The 21,552-nt window shown below is 30.2% G+C and overlaps 1 protein-coding gene and 1 pseudogene across 5 annotated transcripts; one reads left to right on the forward strand and one right to left on the reverse strand.

Moving 5' to 3' along the window:
- Positions 1-1,639: 1,639 nt before the first annotated feature.
- LOC122526678 (facilitated trehalose transporter Tret1-like) lies at positions 1,640-15,657 on the reverse strand. Of its 5 annotated transcripts, XM_043650217.1 has the most exons (6): positions 15,344-15,657; positions 7,439-7,509; positions 7,096-7,358; positions 4,072-4,076; positions 2,293-2,492; positions 1,640-2,163 (listed from the first exon to the last, which is right to left on the reverse strand). In XM_043650217.1, coding segments are annotated over exons 1-5 (372 nt in total). In that variant the 5' UTR covers positions 15,376-15,657; the 3' UTR covers positions 1,640-2,163; positions 2,293-2,491. The 5 variants fall into 5 exon arrangements, with proteins under 5 accessions (XP_043506152.1, XP_043506150.1, XP_043506148.1 ...); XM_043650215.1 differs by having other exon boundaries at positions 2,293-4,076; positions 7,096-7,322; positions 15,530-15,657; XM_043650213.1 differs by having other exon boundaries at positions 2,293-4,076.
- Positions 15,658-16,250: 593 nt separating this feature from the next.
- Positions 16,251-17,218, forward strand: LOC122526708 (annotated as a pseudogene).
- The last annotated feature ends 4,334 nt before the right edge of the window (positions 17,219-21,552 follow it).

The following is a 21,552-nucleotide window of genomic DNA, read 5'->3' on the forward strand; positions in this document are numbered from 1 at the left end:
TATTTATTTTTTCTTTCAATTTTTAATATAACATTTATTCTCCACTTATGTTACATTATTTGTAATGTTCATTATTTAATACGTATATGAATTTGACATATATACTATATTGGAGTAATATTTTTATATTATTATTAATTTTTTATTCCCCAATTTATCCAATAATTTTTCGACATCTAAAAAAATGATCTGGTTTGTATCCTTTACGACACTTTCGAGGTGGCAAAATAAATATCGGGCTTTTAGGTTGTGCAGAGCTCGAACCAATTGCATTACTTTGAACCGTGTTTGTTGAAAAAATGATGAGCATTAAAAATACGCAAACTATTAAAAGAACACGCATGTTGATTATTTTCCTAAAAAAATACAAAAAAAACATTATTTTTTATTTCAGAAAAAATTATTCACTTTTTATTTCATCTTTAAAATATTATTAAATTAATCAGTTAATTCTCGAGTGACGTAAGAAACGTTTAATGAAATCATTTAATTTTCGTTATTAGCATTAAATTATTGCGATACTTACGTAAACTAAGATGGTCCAAAAAAACAGAAAACTCGAAGTTATTCTTTCTATTTTTTTTATAGCTAAATGTTTTATTCTAAGTCGATGCCGTTGAGTTGCTCGAAGCTTTTGCACTATTCAAACATCGTATTTATATCTTAGAAAGTACAATATTATTGTATTGTTTAGAGCGTTATCATGCGTTGAAGAAAACGTTAAATTTATTTTTAGAATTTTACGCAGTTCCAATTTTTCATAGCGTGTTTTTTATTTTTATTATATTTTATTTTTTATTATACGAATTTCCTTGAAAATATTAGTTTGATTACCGACACGTGGTAATTTTGATTACAAAATATTAAAATTTTCAATGATTCATCGTTTTTCGCTTCGTTATTTCTACAAACATTATACTTTGTTAAAAAAAATATGTTCCGGAACTGATAAGATTAAAAATAATCTGAAGAAAATATATTTAGTTTTTATTTCTCTTATTTTTATTCTTTTAAATTGTTTTACGAAAAAAAAATCATTCGAAATAATGAAATTACATTTATTTAAATCAGACAAACAAAATTTGATATGTAATAATAAAAATAATAATAATAACACACGTAGGGTGGGTTGGTAATAATACCACTCAGTAATCCCTATTTGTCGTAAAAAGCGACTAAAAAGGAAACTTACAAAGAAGGGGATATAAATAATATTATACATTTAAACTTTTATCAAGTGTACACCTAGCACAATTTTTCTATATCCGGACGAATATGATCATTAGTATTTAGATTGTTTTTTTTTCTTCTTCATTTAATTACATTTCTATCTCTCTTTTATTTAATCTACATATATATATTGTTTATTTTTATTATTATTTTTTGAAAAACACGCAATATTCAATAACTAACAAACTGTAATATATTTACAATATTAATTGCCAGTAATTTTCGCGTGACGAAATAAACTCAATCGTGTAAGTGCTATTTTTAAGATTAAAAATTATGCAAAGCTTAAAATTTTACTCGGTTTTTATTTGCGATGACCGGACGCTTTTTAGAACGACCTTGTTTCTCTTATTCCACGTGTTTTTTATTTGTTTTTTATTTTAATTTAAACTTTAAATTTAAATCGGAATTAGTTTTAATCAGATTTCAATTGGAAATTTACTATTACAAAACTTGAGATCCATTGTTATAAGAGTTAGTTGTGTAATCAAATATAAATATAAAAGAAAAAATTCAATTAAAAATAATATCGAAAAATTAATCGCTAGAATGTCAAGAATATGTTGTACCATCAAAATTTTTATTAAAATATAAAAATTATATATATATTGTAACGTTTCGCCACGCTTATAATTTCTGGATATTATTTTTTTCCTTTTGCATTACGTAATCTTTTTCGATACTTTTCAACTATTTGACATATCAGGAAACCCCCTCCCTGTTTCCTGCACGTGTGCGACCCGTTTGTCCTCTACGGTGCATGTTCTTCTATTTTCTTTGCACATTCCTATTTGCTTGTGCTGTCATCATCATTATTTCCGTCCAATCCGAGGCTTTATTGCTAATTCCAGGAGCATTTTTATTGTTCTTTACCGAGGGTAGGTTTCTAGCCTCGCCTCTGAAATCTCCTCCTTTGTCTGGGCTTGGGACCAGCTAAGAATTAACAAGGAGGTATTAACTAGATATTAACGGAGAGTCTTGACGTCAACGGCACATCAACGGTTTATTCTCAAGCGGGTCACCCATCCAAGCACTAATTGTGCTCAGCGCTGCTTAACTTACATGATCGAGCGGAAGCTAGTGCTGTCACCGCGCCATGGCCGTCGAATATTTTTTTTTTGTTTATTTATGGCAACAACACACGGTGTTCCCAAGCGGTCATCCATCGAACTACTAACCGTGCCAAGAGATGTTTGACTTTAGTGATCGGACTAAAACTAGTACTCTCAGCGCGATATGGCTGTTGACGATCTGAAAGTAATCTCTCAAACACAAGCAGTTCCGTCAGATTATTTACAAAAACAACGGCCGTTAGTTTTTCGTGCTTTAATTTCGTCGCTCCCGAATAACTCGTCGGATTGTAATGTATTACTCACAGATTGCGGATGAATTAATATAATCTTATCGATCGTGTTTTCACCAATTTTCTCCCAAAATTGATTCACCTTTTACTACAAACTATTTACATGCGAACTTATTGTGCAATATAAGTCACCGAATCTCATTTCAAATTAACTTAAAATTAATTATTTTTTTCGTTAAAACTATTTATATATTTTTATTTAACAGTTTTAAGAAAACAACTGTCTGATATGGACATAGATCACCTTAAGAAAACTTGGATTTAATAATGACGCTAGAACAAAGAAAGTTTAGGAACCGCTGCCGTCATTTCGAACAACACGATCCTGTATAAGTGCTTCAGAAATTTATTCTCATATTAATAATACAATCAAGAGTTAAACAATCAATAGAAAAGAATAATCAAGAAAATGAGTTAACTTTCAATCTTGAAGTTCTCTCTGAATCTCTATGAAAGTCTTGCCTTTGGTTTCCAGTGAAAAATGATACAACAAAGCCGTACTTAGCCAAACGAGAAGACAGAATCCAAAAAAAGGAAGACCATGACCATAATTCAAGGATATTGCTAAAAGAATATAAAGCTGGTCATTAATCATTGCAAGTATACCACCAATGATACCGAGAATACATGTACTAAGTACTTTGACTTCCGCAGCGAAGACCTCAGACATCATGATCGACAAAATACTACAGAAACCTAAATTACAGAAGAAGATTGATGAAATAGATGCTATTATTGGTATAAGAAAATACGATGATACGTCAATGTTAAAAAAATCCTTGGCATAAAAATAAGAGCTAATCGTTAAATCACAAATGCCAACGATGATACCTGATACGAGAATTATTAGTTTACGACCTAGTCTATCGACAAAACAACCAGTTACGATAGAAGATAGTAGCAACGTAATACCCGCAACTATATTTATTGTGTAATCTGAAACTGTACTTAATATTTCTTTAAAGATCAATTGTCCATAAAAAATTAACGGTAAGTAACTACTAAAAAAATTATTGAAGGTTAAGAGAAAAATAATAAAGAAAGCTCGTCGATGTCTCCTGATCGTAAATATGTCTTTCAACGTGCTCCAAAATCTAATTTTGTTATTTTCTTCTTTCTTTATGAATTGGTCTATCTTTGTTAATTCATCGGATACATCTATTCTTCCTCGAAGTTTTTGTAATGTCTCCTCAGCCTCCTCCATTCTTCCTCTCATCGCCAAATAATATGGCGATTCTGGTATAAACGAAAAAAGAAACACAAAACAGATCGACAGAAAAATGAAACTAGCCGTTGTGTTTCTTATCGAATAATAGGGCACTATTATAAAAGATACCAAGATACCAATATTGCACATGATGCTAATCATGGTTCCGTTAGCACCTCTCGTTTTTACCGATGATATTTCGCCTAAGTATATTGGAGCTACGACGAATCCTACTCCTACAGAGATGCCAGACAAAAATCTTGCTACGTACCACATCTGTAAGCATTAAAAGAGAGAAAAGAATATTAGACACTTTGTCGCACAAAATTTTTATTATTTAGATTCAAATCAGGTAAAGTTTATGTACAGTTACTCTTTTTATCTGATTCTGTGTGATAAATGAACTAATTGTGTACAACAGAAATATACAGCAGACGAATCAAAAATGAATCTTTACGAACTATTTTACTAGAGCATATATTTTACTTTGAAAGACCAAAATAGAAAAGTGTCAAGATTAACATGCAGTATGTCCGAAATAATATTGTATAATAATAAACTCAAATATTTGGTCTTTTACCGACTGAATCTGTTTCGATGTTTTACGATAACATATATATATATATATATACAAAGTTTTTCAGCAATATTAGATAGCATAAATATATTTTTTGCTTATAGTTGTATGAAAAAACTATATTCGTAAAAGTGGCACTATTGAGTAAAGGAAATATAATATTTAGAAGAATTTTTCCTTAAAGTTTTTTTTTACGAAATTTTAAGAATATTGATGTTTTTTCAAATGGAACCCTTTATTTTTGGCGATATTCATAACAATACGAGTTTAATAATTTTAAAAATATATATTGTAATCTCCATCCTTTCTTACTGGGCCATTAGCAAAGATACTCGTCCTATTCTTCAACTGGACGCCTGCGATCTTACAAGGAGACATTATATTGAAGCACTAACGGATGTCAACGAGCTTTGGCATATCAGTAAAATACTTTTAAGGTGTTATCGTGGTAAAATATTTTTATCCATTCGCAAGCAAATTTTTAGAAAAAAGCTTTTGAAGTTCTGCATTTTTATATATCCGTTTTATATTCTTTGAAATCTATCAATTAATTAAGCGGCACTCTAGCGTAAATAGTAGCTTTTTCGCTTCTTGCGTCGATTGTTAGTCTTCAAACCTTTTCGGGGGAAGTTTTTTTTTGTATTAGTTTCTCCATCTATAAATTTAAAAATTTTTTGTCTCATTTCTTAATTTTTAACTATATACAGGAAAGAGAATTAAAATAATTACAAAACAAAATTAAAGCAATCAACTTCTTAACAAGTATATAAAATATAAAATTTTAACAGTAAAAAATAACAATCATATACTCTATTTATTAACAAGTTCATGTATATATAATATTAAAATCATGCCTTCTAACAGATCAAGTTTCCTTCCTTCGTTAGCAAGAGTTTTATTATAACTACATTGATAATACTAACACTCTAAAAAAGCAAAGGAAATGAGTTATTAGAGGGATATTGAAATTTTATATATTTTATATATCTGTTAAAATATAAAATGGTAACTATAATTCAACTAATCGTCTTCCTTTATTATTTGCGCAAGATTTTAACAATTTTATTGTTTCTAAATTTTTGTTATAATAACTTTATTTCTTACTTTTATATATTTAGAATTTAAAGACTGAGAAAAAAAAATTTTTTAACTTACAGATAGAAAAAACTTATACAAAAAAAAACTATTATGTGTACTTATGTACGCACGTAAGAAGTTATACTTCTTTGGCATACCAAAACGAATATAACCTCAATAACCTCAATAATAACTTCAAAAAAATAACTTAAAAAAAAATAATAATAATACTATATTATATATATAATATATCGATATATCTATATATATATATAATAAAGAATAAAAAAATATCAAAATATAGATATCAGTTCACACTAAATGTAAGGGAGATATATCGAATTACTTTATGCATCAACGGCTATAGCACGATGGTAGCATTAGTTCTCGCTCAATCATTTAAGTAAAGCAGCACTGAGTCCGATTAGTATTTGGATGGGTGACCCGCTTGAGAAAAAATTGGAAGAAGAAGAGAAGACGACTTCATGCTGTAAATTTCGCTTTGTCGCGCATCGTAAATACCGACAAACTTCGTGGTGTTGTTTTTACTGACGCTCGGAAAAAAATCACTCTCATCACATTTTCCCAAACGCGCCAAAAGAAGTATAATTACAAAAATTTCTCCTAGAAAGGATTGAACACTAACTACCACAGCGCGAGAAACGAGAATGCTACTATTTACGTTAGCGCGTCTCTTCTTAATTAGGTAAATTTCAAAGGATATAACACGGGTATAAGAAAAAGTAAATCTTTAAAAGTTTTTTTCTCAAAATTGGCTAGCCAATGAATAAAAATATTTTACCTCGATAACAACTTAAAGGTATACTACTATTATACCAAAGCCCGTTAAAATCCGTTGGTGCTCCAGTTTAATGTCTCCTTATTAGACAACCGGCGAAGAATCCAGGCAGAAAGCGATATAGCAAGAGAATTACTTCCGGAACAAGTATATCAAATACTTATATCAGCGATAAGAGTGAGACAGGAGCCATAGGTGAGAACCTTTAGTACTTTGTACACTCGAAGTGAGACGGGAGCTATAGGTGAGAGAACCTATAGTACTTTGTACACTTGAAGCGAGTGAGAGGCTAGCCACAAGTCCAACCTTTGTTTGGATACCATTACTTTATATTCGAGTTATCAACCAGGGTTTTTATGTCATAAGGCTTTTCCCTGACGAGCCAATAAAAGATCACATTTTCTATTGGCTCAATCACGTGTTTTAATTTTATTTTAATTCCACCTTTACCTTCCTCATCATTAGCTAAAACGAATCACCAGAGGACTCCGCGTTGAAGAAATCTGCGTAAATACAACAACTTTTGTTGATATCTGATTTAAAGAAATGGTATAGGAATATAATATGGGAATACTGGTAAAACTTAAACCCTAATCTTCTTGATAACGGCTGCACCTATGGAGTTTTTGATAATATTCGAGTACGTAGGGTCTGTAGCCTGAAGGAACCTATATAAATTTATAAAGTTTCATAAACATCAAATAATAACAACTACTCCTTGTAAGTGTTGACATGCAATTGGAACGGTAAAGAGGCTTTGGTGAATAGCATGAGTATACACGTATGACCGAAAAGATTGTAAATTATCTTTACTTCGTTACAAATGAAAATGAAATACTTACGTATGCGCTTTTTGTCATTAAGATTATACTCCAGCTTGCAACGAGTGGGAGACTGCACAATAAAATTGTATATTTTCTTCCAATTTTGTCAGTTACTAATACATTTATCACTGGTGCTAGCATTTGACCGGTTGATAGCAAAGCCGTTAAAGTTGAAATATCCAATTTATTATCATGAATAGGCGAATCCGGTGATGATAACAACACGACCATTGGTGAATTCCATCCTAGCACAATGCCAAGAGATAATATTAACAGTGTGCCTAGAATTGTTTTTACAAATAAACATATGTTCACATTTTTGCTTTTATCATTTCTATTAACATAATTTAAAAAAACTTACAAGCGAATATTGAGAGGTATTCCCACGTTTTCGAGCCATGTGGTGATATGTACCTTCCTCTTCTTCTTTCCCTATTCATTTTTAATTTTTAAGAATCACAGCTTTTGTTTCCTCACTGAAGACGAATGATCAAAAGACGAAATTCGTTAATATCCTTTTGTAAACAATTTTTTTATTCTGAATCGTCAAACTAATTAAGAAACTATTTTATTTCAGCTCTTTCAACAAGTTACCTGAAATAATGCGATTGCCGTAAAAAATATTTTTCTGTAGCAACTAACAATTTGAATTGATTATTAATATTTATAATTATATTCACATAAAGTGAAATGAAAATTATATAAACTATGGAAGAAACTGGTGTATATAATAGTGTCGAAACATCCGATAAACACGTGAGTGCTAGATATGTTATAATTCATGTATTATGCTCCTGAAATTAGTAGTAGATCCTCGGATAGGACGAAAATTACGATGAAAACACGGCAAGCAAAAGGAAATATGTAATGAAAACGGAAGAACTTGAAAACGCTTAGAATAGGATGCTGGAGCGTAACTTCCATAAAAAACAGAGACCCGTAATTAATAGAGGAAATGAGAAAATGCAAAATAGATATCTGCAATTTTTCCGAAACAAAAAATAAAAGCAAAGGAAACCTTCGATATGGAAAATACATCCTATTCTATAGCGGGAAGACAAAGACGAAAGAGCCACCTTAGGAGTAGGCCTTACTGGTACACAAGAGATACGTAGATAATGTACTAGAGTCCAAATACATCAGCAACAGGATACTACAGGTAATGCTACAGCTCCAAAGAAGACAAGATACCGCCACACACTATTAGTGTATATGCTCCAAATATCACAAAATCACAAAACGAGAAAGATGAATTTTACGATCTGCTGCAAGCGCACCTAGACAACATCTCTAAACGAGATGAGATTGTTGAAATACCCGGGAACTTAATAAATAGGACTATTGGGAGAAATTCTCGGCCGACATGGAACACGACCTACTCGAAGCACAGAAAAAAGTATGGAATATGCTACGAAACCGAAGAAAACATGTAAACGTGTCCATGCAGACCACCAAAATCACAACAGTTGAATAGGAAAAACAATGCACAGAGCTGTACAAAAACGAGACGAAGGAGACTTATAACAGATGCCAAGAAGAAGAAGAGGAGGCACTAAACGATTGAACTATCTCATCTGGAGAAATACAAAAAACATAGACAAATTAAAAAACCGAAAAACACCAGGAACAGATTAGCTAACAAATGAACTAATAAAATACACAGGAAGACAACTAACAGAACAACTAAGTACCCTATTCAATAAAATAGTAGAAAACATAAAAGTGCGAACCCAATGGAAGGAGAGTATAACAGTTCCCATATTTAAGAAAAGAACTAAGACAGAACCGAAGAACTACCGCGGAATTAGCCTCCGAGATGCAGTACAGAAGGTGATAACTACTAGAGTGTGTACTTATGTACGCACGTAAGAAGTTCAGCCAATCAATTTAAAATTTGCCACTATATTAGTGTAAAGCTACAGAGTTATGCTGTCGTGTATTCCTTTCTCTATTACTTGTTTCAGAATCCACTATCGTGTGCCAATAAAGACGATCATGCGAGAATGTGTTACTCTTTGAAATTTATTAGAATAATAAATAAAAAATAAGGTAAACAATAAGTAGATTATAAATTGAAGTATTATTATTTAAGGTTATAAGTAGTAATAGATAAAAAATATATTTTGAAGTTATTTGAAGAAAAGATAAGAGAAGAGAAAAAAATAAGAGAACAAAATATAGAGTTTTCTTTTCTTGTCATATTATTATCACGCCCATATCCAGCTATATGCGTTGCAATGCCTACATTTAATTATAACAAGAGTGAAAAATTTCTTTGATACTCAAAAGCTTAAACGCTTTGAGACCGAATACTTTTTTATCTATTTTCTAACTAAGTATTCTTGTTTGAGTGATCTGGGTCAATTTCTGGTTTATTAACTATAAACTATTTTAATGAATTTATTGTTGGGTGCTACTTAGATTATAAAACTAACATACCTATTATGATTTACTCCGTGTATTCTCAGCTAGCTCGACTATTACTTGAGACGATCAAAAGACGGGTAGGACTAAATGATCTGAAAATTTATTTGTTGCGACAACAAAGGAAGCAATTTATTATTTTCTTAAACAAGAAATGAGATTAATTAAATGATACTTACCTGCGTTTATTCGAATTTTGAGTGCTAATCTGTTTCATTGACGAATGAATCTGTTATTGCAAGTAGCAAAATGATGAAAAACGTATTTAGAAATTAAGATTATTCGAGATTGACTCAAGAGAAATCAATATCTATTTACAAACTATCTACGAGACTCTTCTGGAGCTGACTCTCATCGCTCTAAGACGGACGGTGAAAAAAACGTTTACTTTCCGCACTTTATGACAGTCTATTGAAAAATATTCGTTCTTTGTCAATATTTCACAATCCATATAAATTTCGGCGTACATGCAGTACGTTCTAAGGCTGCCTTATCGAACCCGTGAATTAAGTGGCCACATTACTCAACTTGTTCTGGCTCGTTAATGCTATGCCTATCTTTGTCGGTAATGAAGATTTCTGTCTTCGAAATCTATAACAATTACAGAAATAAAGATAGTATAGAAGATAAAATAATTTCAATAATTATAATCTAGTGACATGATTTACTTCGCTCGTGCTCAAGGAAATATGACGAGGCCGATGACCTCGAGAAACGTTTCATTTTCCAATTTTCTGTGAAAATATATAGTGTAAAGTTTATCAAGTCGTAGCCTATATGAAAAAAAGCGTATAAATTGTGTGGTTTGATGTATGAATAAGAAATATTTTTTTTTTCCATAGTTTCTGTCAACATTGATTTCATTTATTTTAATAATATTCGTAATATCGATACGTTTCTCAATGAAAGTAACAAAACTTATTAATTAAATATAATATCAGCACGACTAAAGAATGTAATAATAACTTATATAAATTTTGAGGAAGAGGAATCGGATGCAGCGAAAAAATTACTCACCGATGAAATGAAAGTTTTTAAGGATGGTATTGCGCATGGAGATTTAAGTTTAGATGCATATACAACGATGTGGGAAGAATGTTTATCGCAGATATTATATTAGGAAACACACAAAAACGGTATACAAGAGCAACCTTAGCCTTCAAAAAAGATAGAGTAGAAGCTTTCGAAAGAAAATTAGAAGAAAATCGGATGCATATGACTGGTGAAGCTAAAAAAGCCGCTAGAATGGAATAAAAATTGATAGTTTTAACAGGAGGTTATCAGATAATTATTTAACATATATATAGTTAAATATATATAGTTAAATATTGACATTAATTGCAATCTTAACATAATTTTTTTTTTAGACCAGGTCACAAGCTTAATCAAACAATTACACGATTTGTGTGAACAAATAGAACAAGCCCATTTGGAACTTTCGACATTTAAATTTTTACAAAATCAAGAGGAAGCAGCAATTCCGAGGAGAGTCAATGCTCTTATTGAAGATGTTAAAAAGACAAACTGAACGTGAACGTATATTACAAATGCGATATGCACAATTGCAAGATAAACTTCAGCAATGTTAATATTATAAAGCAATGTTAATACAATTGTATTAATCTTTAAACATAATATTTTAAAGTTACATGTGATATAAGTATGCTTAAAACTTTACTAATCTAAGTATGAAAGATTATTGTGTGGATGTTGCGTATGTGGATAGTTGCATGTTGAAATTATTATATTAAAATATGTATATATTTTACTATGTATAAATTATTTTAAAAAATAATAAGTAAAGAGAGAGAAAAAGAGAAAGAGAGAAAGACAATTCAAAACAATGAACCTATAATTATTGAAAATTTTTGAAATTATTAATATCAACTTCTAAATATCAGGGCATTTTTAAAAAATAATTTTTTCAAAAATAGTTAAGATAAAATATTTAAAAATTCTGATTTTATTAGCTTTATTTTATTAATTACGTGGTAAAACTTGTATACTTTATAATTTTAACTGTCTCTATAACTCTCCCTTTTACGAGTTTGAGGGGTTCATTCCCTTTATAATCGTTTAACAAAAATCATTACAATCTATCTGCATTACTTACCAATGCTATCTTTGTGAACATAAGATTAGGCTAATAAATAAATATACAATATATATATTGAACAACACAATTAAACTTTAATAAGAAATAAACAAATATATACAATGAACAAAACCATAAAACTAAAAAAATCATAATTAACACCCAAATAAAGACACATCATATCTTACAGAGGCTGTCCTACTTCACTCTGCTATCTATTTTTCTCAATCGACTTTCTCGCTTCTCCCTCTCCTTCTAAATTCCCTATCCTTTCTTCTCTCTTCCAGCTCCTACATTCACTTTTCCCCACCAGAATTCAACTGATTCTCACCCCACGACTCCACTTATCTTACACATCCTGCATAGTCTTTCCTTCTATTCATCCAATACTTACGTTCATTTATGCCCTCACCCATCTTGAAACATATCACTCTGTTGTATTTGTTATGATCGTCTCCTTGTTAAAGATAAAAAAACTTATAAAAAAAAAATTCCCCCACAAAGAATCCAACGTTAATAACCAGCGCCTTAAATCAAATTTGCAAGCTAACAACTAAAAAAATTGAATTTTGGCATTTTTTGACTGGCCTATTTGCGAAAAAACGCGGATTGAAATTTTACATAGATACGTATTTCTTGAACTGTAGTAGTGTAGTTACTTACAATATCTATATCTTATCTTAAAAGGGTTAAGTATGTTTTCCTTTTTCGTTGTTATGAAATAAGCCTAATAAATTTTTCTTTTTTTATTTTTTCTAGAGTATTCCATATTAATTTTATAGGGACTATAATTAAAAAAAAAAAAGTGCATTTGTATAATATTATAGGAAGTGTGAATTTTGTTTTGCTAACGTTATAAATTTGGTTAAGAAATCAACATTATTACGCAAGTAATAGAATTAATAATTATAAATTAAATAATATATAATAAATAACAAAAATTAATTTTTTAACGTGCCCCAAACGATATATTTTTCAGGATGATATTCGTCGTGTAGATACACGAAACATACATTTTTTCAGTATACACTGCATTTTATGAATGCAAGCTTCTCACACGTACACGAAGATTTCAAATCTTCCAGAGGGAAGCAGACTTGGTTAAGATTTAAAAAACTGGTCTTTCTTTACCTAATTTCGAGATAAAAAATGCATATTTATTGTAAATAAGAAAGATACAAGTACAATTACTAATATTTAAAGATGTATTCTGTTATTCTGTTATTGTTTTACAATGAGATCAGCATGGTGTTAGATCATATTACACTGACTGGTTCCTCGACCGTCTTTGAAAACATACTTTGCCCCAGCCCCTGCCCCTTTGCCTGTCGAGACAAAATATAGATTTTGACAAAATCAGAGACACACACAGCGCCGCTATTGTAGTCTACTACACTACTACAGTTAAAGGAATACGTATTTATGTGAAATTTCAATCCGCGTTTTTTCGCAAACGGCTGAATATAAGTATACGACATGTTTAAAGGCACAATGAATATTCTTATGGAGTACTAGAAGTGTGAAAAATTTGAAAAAATCTGAGATGTGGCCCATTGACCATCTCCTTGTTATTAATAAAAGAAAAAAGGAGAGGATATATATTTATATATTTATTTAAAGATACAATTTGGTAGGATAAAAACGTAATTGTCTATAATTTGCCAAATTACTAATTTAGTCCAGTCAACGCGGGCCGTTTCCTTCATATCTCAGGAAAGAAGGTGGAAACTTGATATAAGGGTAAATAGACGACGCTGAATCGAATGGTGCTAATTTTTTTGAGGTGGAAAGTGCCGTTTTTGAGAAAAAGGGTAAAAAAGGGTCAAAAATAACTTTATCTTAGAATCTAGGCATTTAATCGAAAAAAGTTTCAAACAAAAGTTGTAGAGAATTGAAAAATACTAAAAAAATGTTCTATGAATTATCTTCGTATTTTCAAAAATAAGCGAATAAAATTGGATTGAAGATGGGAAAAAAATTGTAAGAGTGGGAGAAAGCAAGCTTATCCCTCCGTCGCGTTTTACACGCGAGCGAGCTAGTATGCGTGCGAGCGTCCGTGTGCACTAATACACAAACGAAGGATCTTCGGCAATCTTCGGGACTCTCGGTCTTGAATGCAAGTGAGAGTGAGAGAAGAAACCGATATTTCCCTTTTCTATTTGTTTAGGCGATAACGAGTATTATTGTCCTTGGCCATCGATTGTTCAGCGTTCTGATATTTCTCTTTTTATATTTTTTCTTTCGGTAGCAAGAATTTTACGTCTTGGCCATCGAGCGTCGAGCGTTTTGTATACAAGTGCGAGTGAGAAAGAAAACCGATATTTCTCTCTTTCTATTTTTTCATTTGGTAGCCAGAATTTTACGTCTTGGCCATCGTGCATCGAGCGTTTTGTATATCTATATATATCGGCGCATAAGCGCGGCACTTTTAAATCGAATCTTGATGCTTATAGCACGTCGTTTCTTTATTTATTGTCAAAAATAATGAACCTTGAGTAAAAAAAAAAATAATTCATTTTAACAGAAACTATTATTATTTAGTTGAGAGTAAAAATAATGAATTAATTTTGTGTCTCGCCATAAAATTAATTAGAATAATTAATTGATATAAATTCTTTGCCTCACAAAAATTTATTTGTATATCAAATTGAATACGTATTCTCTTTAAGACGAAATTTAAAATTTAAATATTTTTCCTATTAAATTATGTATTTTATAAAATTTTAAATTACTGACTTTTTGTCTCGTAAAAATTTATTAGTTTATCAAATTAAATACATATTTGAAAAAGAAGAATTTTATATCCACACATAAAATTAATTCAAGATATATATGAAAAGATATTCTAAAAACGTGGAATTTATTTTTTGTCTATACATAATTTTAATTCATTTTTATTATGTTATAAGAAAACAGTAATGCATTCTGATTCATCTTCGAGGTCTTAAGAATTGTACGAAAAAAATTGAGCAATTATCGAGTGGTGCGTTAGCCTAAGTAGTAACGTCTTTGCTTCTCGCGCCGGTTATTAACGTTCGATTCTTCGTGGGGAATTATTTTTTTTATATAGAGAAAAAGAAGGATCCTTTTTATTTTTTGAAATATTACATTGCACCAAACGAACATGTAACGTGAATAAGAAACGTCGTTATTTTTTGGAACTACGAAATCTATGACTAACGTGGTAGTAGATCCTAAAACTACTTTTTAAATGGAATCTACTTATCGACTGATCAAAAATATATTGAAGAAATGATCTGTTTAAATAAAACCATATGTCAATAAATTTTCAAGGAAAGCAAATAAATACGTTTATCGAATTTTTCACGAGCAAGAAAAAAACGGAATGAGAAAAGAGAGAGAGAGAAAGAAAGATCCTTTCCATCGTGACGATTCACGAAACGGAAAGGATCGTAACCGAAGGTAAAGCTCGAAATGCGGTAGATTCTGCACGCAGGCGTGGTATACATTCTGCATCGGATAATTTGCACGCTTCGCGAAGCAGAATACTCGATTTTGAATTTACTCGTAACAACCTTGAGAGCAATAGAAAATAACGATGAAAAAATGGTAAAAGTACTATAAAACCGATATGCGATCTCTATCCTTTTGTGTCGATAACTTGAACGATCGATAAATTGAATTTACTACCCGTCCAAATTTCCTTCATCTATTCGTTGTAATATTCTCTAGTTCATTACAATGAACGATTCTCGTAATATTATACAAAGTTAAATTATATTATACCTGGTTAAAGGTAGAAACTTTGATGCGTACATTGTTTGTCATAATAGACATGGATTATTAGAAATTCCTTGTTCTCTATAATGCGTTATTTTTGAAAATGGTCACATTGTTCAATCGTTTATGATATAACCTTATACTCGTAATATTCGTTGAATATTTCATTAACTAGTAGAAACCACATATTACCTTAAATTCAAATTGAACTATTAGTCGAACATTCCTAGTGATAAATTGCAAAGAATTTCTGGGTATATAAAAAAAAAAAAGAAAACTGATAATACGAATTAAAAATATCGCATTATTAACTTACTTTTTTTTTTATTAAAAATAATATAAGGTACAAGGCGTTGGTGTAAACCAATGTAGCCAACGTTTACATATTAGAGGTGTACAATCACTTTTTTTAAAAAAAATTTTAAATTTACAAATAATATTAAATTTAACATTTTTATGCTAATATAAATTATTAACTACCTAAGTAGCATTATCACAATATTATATAAGTATGGTTTATCACATATTCAGTTTAGTCTTAATTTATGACTTAGCTATGAAATTCAAAATTAAGCATAGTATTCAATTCAGTTTGTCTGTCTTTTTAGAACGTGAAAATATCCGGTACGTCTGTTCCTTATGTGCTTCTATAATTATTTAAACATATCTCTATAATTAATAAAAAAGTAAGACAGATAATAGTGAGAATTTGTTTAACGTGATGTTAAGGTGTAATACGAAATTTAATTTAACAACATTTTGCAAATAATCTTACGATTTCAACAGATTCTAAAAACTGCTTTGTATCACGATGTTTGTCTTCAACATAATAACGTTAAAAACAGTGAAATAAATATTTCATTTTTTCAATCATCAAACAATCGTTATTACAGATCACACTTGTGTGTTTATAAAATAATACATTGATTGATTTAAACATGGTATAAGTTCTTAAAAAGAACTTAAAAAAATAAGTTTTATTGAAAAATTAAATGAATACTTATGAACCTCAATATATTTATAAATAATATAAATATTGATTATAGTGATATATAATTGAAATGCACAAAACTCTATATATTACTTATTGTAATAACCTTTTTTTACAGAAATGGCAGACGTTGCTGCGACTCCTAAATCCAAAACAAAAGCTCAGAAGAAGCCAATAGAAAAGGCTTCAGAACCTGTACCGTTAAAAAAACGGCCTTTCAAAAGACATGGACGTCTTTACGCTAAAGCTATTTTACTGGTTACAAGCGTGGTCTTCGTAATCAACATGAACATACAGCTTTATTAAAGGTTGAAGGAGCGAGAACAAAAGGTGACTCTGATTTTTATATCGGCAAGAAATGTGTTTACGTATACAAAGTAAGTGTTTTAATATTGAATTATAATAATTTGACAATGAGAGCATATAGTTACAAATATTTATCTTTTCAGGCTAAGAACAGAACACCTGTTCCTGGTAATAAAACTACAAAAAAAACTAAAGTAAGAGCCATTTGGGGTAATGTAACGCGTCCACATGGTACCAGTGGTTCAGTTCGTGCTAAATTCAAGAGAAATTTGCCAGCCAAAGCTATGGGTCATCGCATTAGAATTGTAAGTAGAGATTTTTTTTAATTATTAACTATAGATCACAAATTTCTCTAAATTTAAATCAGAAAGGTATAAATTTTTATTTTCTTCATTCTATTGCAGATGCTGTATCCTAGTCGAGTTTAATTTTATACGTAATATAAATAAATAAATAAAAATGTAAATATCAATTTGATTTATAATTTTGTAATATATATGTTTGTAATATATGATGTTTTGCTGTTTGAGAAATTGTTTTGAGAAAATAACGATGAAAAAATGGTAAAAGTACTATAAAACCGATATGCAAGCTCTATCCTTTTGTGTCGATAATTTTCACCGGTAGAGATACCTCCCTTCTTCTCCCTGCAAGCGATTTTAAAAAACTATGGAAGGACAGGATGTGGTCTGAATTCCACGAATGGTTCATTTTTTCGAACATTGATAAAGGTAACTACTATAGAAATAACTTCTACGTCAACACGTCCAAACCATGGTTTAGTAAATTTAGCTTAAATAGACGCTCAGTTACTTCCATCAACAGGCTTCGGAGTGGTCATCACTCGTTGAATGCTTGCTTATTTAAATATGGTATTGTACAATCTCCATCTTGTAACTGCGGTGGTGTAGAAGAATCCCCGAACCACATTTTATTTTAGTGTTCCTTGTATGATGATCAAAGAGTCGAATTTATCAAAGTATTAACCGTGCTGTTAGGCCATGCCCCTTACAGCGCAGAATTTCTTTTAGGAAACTTGAGCCAGGGAATTTTGAACTGTTTAAGCAAATTTCTATTGTCTATTAAAAGATTTATATAATGAATTGTTAATAAGCCGTCAATGTTTATATGTTTAAGTACATTGGTATAGAAAGAGTGTTTTTATATAATTTTCATTACTTTGTTATGTTTTGTTACAAACTGAATTGAATACTATGCTTAATTTTGAATTTCATAGCTAAGTCATAAATTAAGACTAAACTGAATAGTGATAAACCATACTTATATAATATTGTGATAATGCTACTTAGGTAGTTTAATAATTTATATTAGCATAAAAATGTTAAATTTAATATTATTTGTAAATTTAAAATTTTTTTTAAAAAAAGTGATTGTACACCTCTAATATGTAAACGTTGGCTACATTGGTTTACACCAACGCCTTGTACCTTATATTATTTTTAATAAAAAAAAAAGTAAGTTAATAATGCGATATTTTTAATTCGTATTATCAGTTTTCTTTTTTTTTTTTATATACCCAGAAATTCTTTGCAATTTATCACTAGGAATGTTCGACTAATAGTTCAATTTGAATTTAAGGTAATATGTGGTTTCTACTAGTTAATGAAATATTCAACGAATATTACGAGTATAAGGTTATATCATAAACGATTGAACAATGTGACCATTTTCAAAATAACGCATTATAGAGAACAAGGAATTTCTAATAATCCATGTCTATTATGACAAACAATGTACGCATCAAAGTTTCTACCTTTAACCAGGTATAATATAATTTAACTTTGTATAATATTACGAGAATCGTTCATTGTAATGAACTAGAGAATATTACAACGAATAGATGAAGGAAATTTGGACGGGTAGTAAATTCAATTTATCGATCGTTCAAGTTATCGACACAAAAGGATAGAGATCGCATATCGGTTTTATAGTACTTTTACCATTTTTTCATCGTTTTTTCTATTGCTCTCAAGGTTGTTACGAGTAAATTCAAAATCGAGTATTCTGCTTCGCGAAGCGTGCAAATTATCCGATGCAGAATGTATACCACGCCTGCGTGCAGAATCTACCGCATTTCGAGCTTTACCTTCGGTTACGATCCTTTCCGTTTCGTGAATCGTCACTAGCCCGCTCGCGTGTAAAAGCCGACTGAGAGGCGGGACTTGCTTCCCCACTCTTACAATTACTTTTACCACTATTTCTCGCTTATTTTTTCAAATACAAAGATAAACCATAGAACATCCTTTATATATTTTTTAATTCTCTACAACTTTTGTTTGAAATTTTTTCAGTTAAATGCCTAAATTCTAAGATAAGGCCATTTATTACTCTTTTTTACCCTTCTTCTAAAAAAACAGGACATTTTATTGCAAAAAAATTAGCATTATTTGATTCAGCGTCGTTAAGTTACCTTGAGATCAAGTTTACACACCTTAATCAACAATAGGAAGTTTGGCTATTTGTTACTTATCATATTATATACGTGTTATCCCCGTCAATAATTTTTCGTCGTTTCTTTGCAACGTCTTACGTCATTTCTTTGTAACGTCTTTTTTCTTAATTTTTCCTTTCTTTCAATTCCCCACTTCGCACCCTCACGGATGGCAATTGATCGTATAATCTCTTTGCTTTTGGTCACGTACGTTATAAGCACCCAACCGCACGCGCATACATACATTCTTATACACTCATACTCACACCATACACACGACAAAAGAAAGAACATATTCCTTAACTTTCCTTATAAGGAAATAGTCTGCAGCTATTATCGGAACATCGATTGGCAAACTTCTAAAAGTAATCGCTCTTCGTTATCTACGTCTTAAATTTCTTTCCGTTTCCTCGGGACAGGAAATACTGCTTTATTGTTCACTCTCGAATTTCTCTTATCCTCACAATACAAAGATAAAGTATTTGTAAGTTTTCTTAAAAATAAGAAAAAATTCCCTCCAGAAAAAACGCAAGGATCAGTCTGAAAGTTGGACTAAAATTAAAAGTGTTCCTTTGACTCGTTGAAGAAACACTTGTAGCGCTGCGTTATCTAAATCTCTAAATTTCGAATTTTTCACTTTTTGATATCCCTGAGCAGAGAAAGGATTTTAAGTGCGTAAATTTTACCGTTATATCTGTTTCAACATATAATACGAATTATAAGATCAAAATCTAGGATTCTTCAATTATATATAGCCTATGCAATATTCAACTTCGCTTAATACAATTAATGAACTGATTGAATATGTTCGGAACGCTTATTTAAATTAAACGGAAAGATGTTTGATGATATTTATGTAATAATACAAACGTGTATGAAATTAAAATAAATCAGTTGAATTAAGCAAATTATATAAGGACTGATTATAGTTTTAAAATTTATTTAAATATATTCGTGGTGAACAATCTGACAAACTAACACGTCCAATCAATTAGGGATTATTTATTCTCTTTTCTCATCATTTTCTGAGCTACGAATTTCCTGCACACTTTGTCCTTTCTCTTGTTCTAATTTATATAAATTATTAATTTTAATATAGTAATTATAACTCACAATTGGTTTTATCTCACGTAGTTACAGTGCAGCTACTAGTACAAACGACGAAGCCCCTAACAATGTAATCTAAAATATGTATATCAAATAGCGAGTAGTGTGTAACAAGTGCTCACATCACAGTTTGTAATTTACTATCCATAACTTTTGAGATGGTGCTTACAGCATTAACGCTACAACTATACGAACTAAGTTAGTCGAATTTACTGGTTCAAGTAAAGTTCGTTCTATTATTGTATATTTTTTTTATATAAATAGTTTAATAGGTAGGTATATTTTTAGCTATTTTGTTAAATCTGAATTGACATTGAATAGATACTTAAAAAAATATTAAAAAGTTGTATTTAATATTATTTATTTCTTTTAATTAAATTATATACCAGTCAAAATATTAGTTTAAATGAAGTGAGTCTCTATTATTATTTTTTTACAGTATAAATATTTATATATTATTTACGCATTTTTATAACAATAATTTTAACTTGACCATTAAATAAAAGTTAAAAAATATTAAATAAACATTTATATTTATATTTTCTTTTAATTTTCTTTAAAATATATTATGTGGTTAATTTAGTTCCTGCGTTGTAGATGTCGTTACCATTTTCTTCGTTATGAATTTTACTAATTACATGCAAGCATTTTGAAACAGTCATTGAAGTAGCATTTAACGCTTTCAAAAACTCTAAGATCGTCGGAACTGAATTTTCATTAAGTATTTAAGCAATTCAAATTTTTAATTTTTTAGCTATCCGAGACGTTCTTTGTCTTTCACTTTAAAATCACTTTTTTAAAAGCGTTTAACCAGAATATTAGGAAATCCAATCCGTTAAGACTGAATCCCTTTCAACCATGTTATGCTACCGTTAAAGCTTGAAAGCGTTAATGTACACTTACCTACCGTTCATGGTACAGATTAATTGATTTGTTCCGTTAACGAGCGGCACAAAAGCTTTTTAACATTTTACCTAGGTAATGTACACATTAAAGTAAGTTGCTAGTCGTAGAAACCTCCAATTGCTATGTTATTAAAGAAAAAAACATTAAGATTGCACCTTAATATCATTAGGCATAATTTTTGGTAATGTTAATGAGGATTATTCTATTTATTCTTCCTATATATAAATCACAAACACACGCACACTCTTATCGTAGAAAACAATACATAATTTTCGTCGCTTATATCTATCTCATTTTCCCCTCCATCATCTTTTGTTATTTTCTCCATTCTTAAACGAAGTTTCCCGACCATTTCCGATCATATAAACTCGAGATTCTTCCTTGCTTCCCGATCGAGAATATTCGGAAGGTTTCAGTACGACCAAACATCAGACGATTATCTCACGCGACCGT

The sequence above is a fragment of the Polistes fuscatus genome, unplaced genomic scaffold (assembly GCF_010416935.1).
Source record: "Polistes fuscatus isolate 324 unplaced genomic scaffold, CU_Pfus_HIC Scaffold12, whole genome shotgun sequence".
NCBI lineage: Eukaryota > Metazoa > Arthropoda > Insecta > Hymenoptera > Vespidae > Polistes > Polistes fuscatus.

Bases quoted from the DNA above. Each gene is read 5' to 3' on its own strand.
- LOC122526678 (XM_043650213.1), bottom strand. From the start codon at position 15,375: ATGTACGCATCAAAGTTTCTACCTTTAACCAG. The intron at 7,510-15,343 runs GTATAATATAAT...AAAAATGAATAG, and splicing joins AAGTTTCTACCTTTAACCAG to GGAAAGAAGAAGAGGAAGGT. The intron at 7,359-7,438 runs GTAAGTTTTTTT...AAACAATTCTAG, and splicing joins ATACCTCTCAATATTCGCTT to GCACACTGTTAATATTATCT.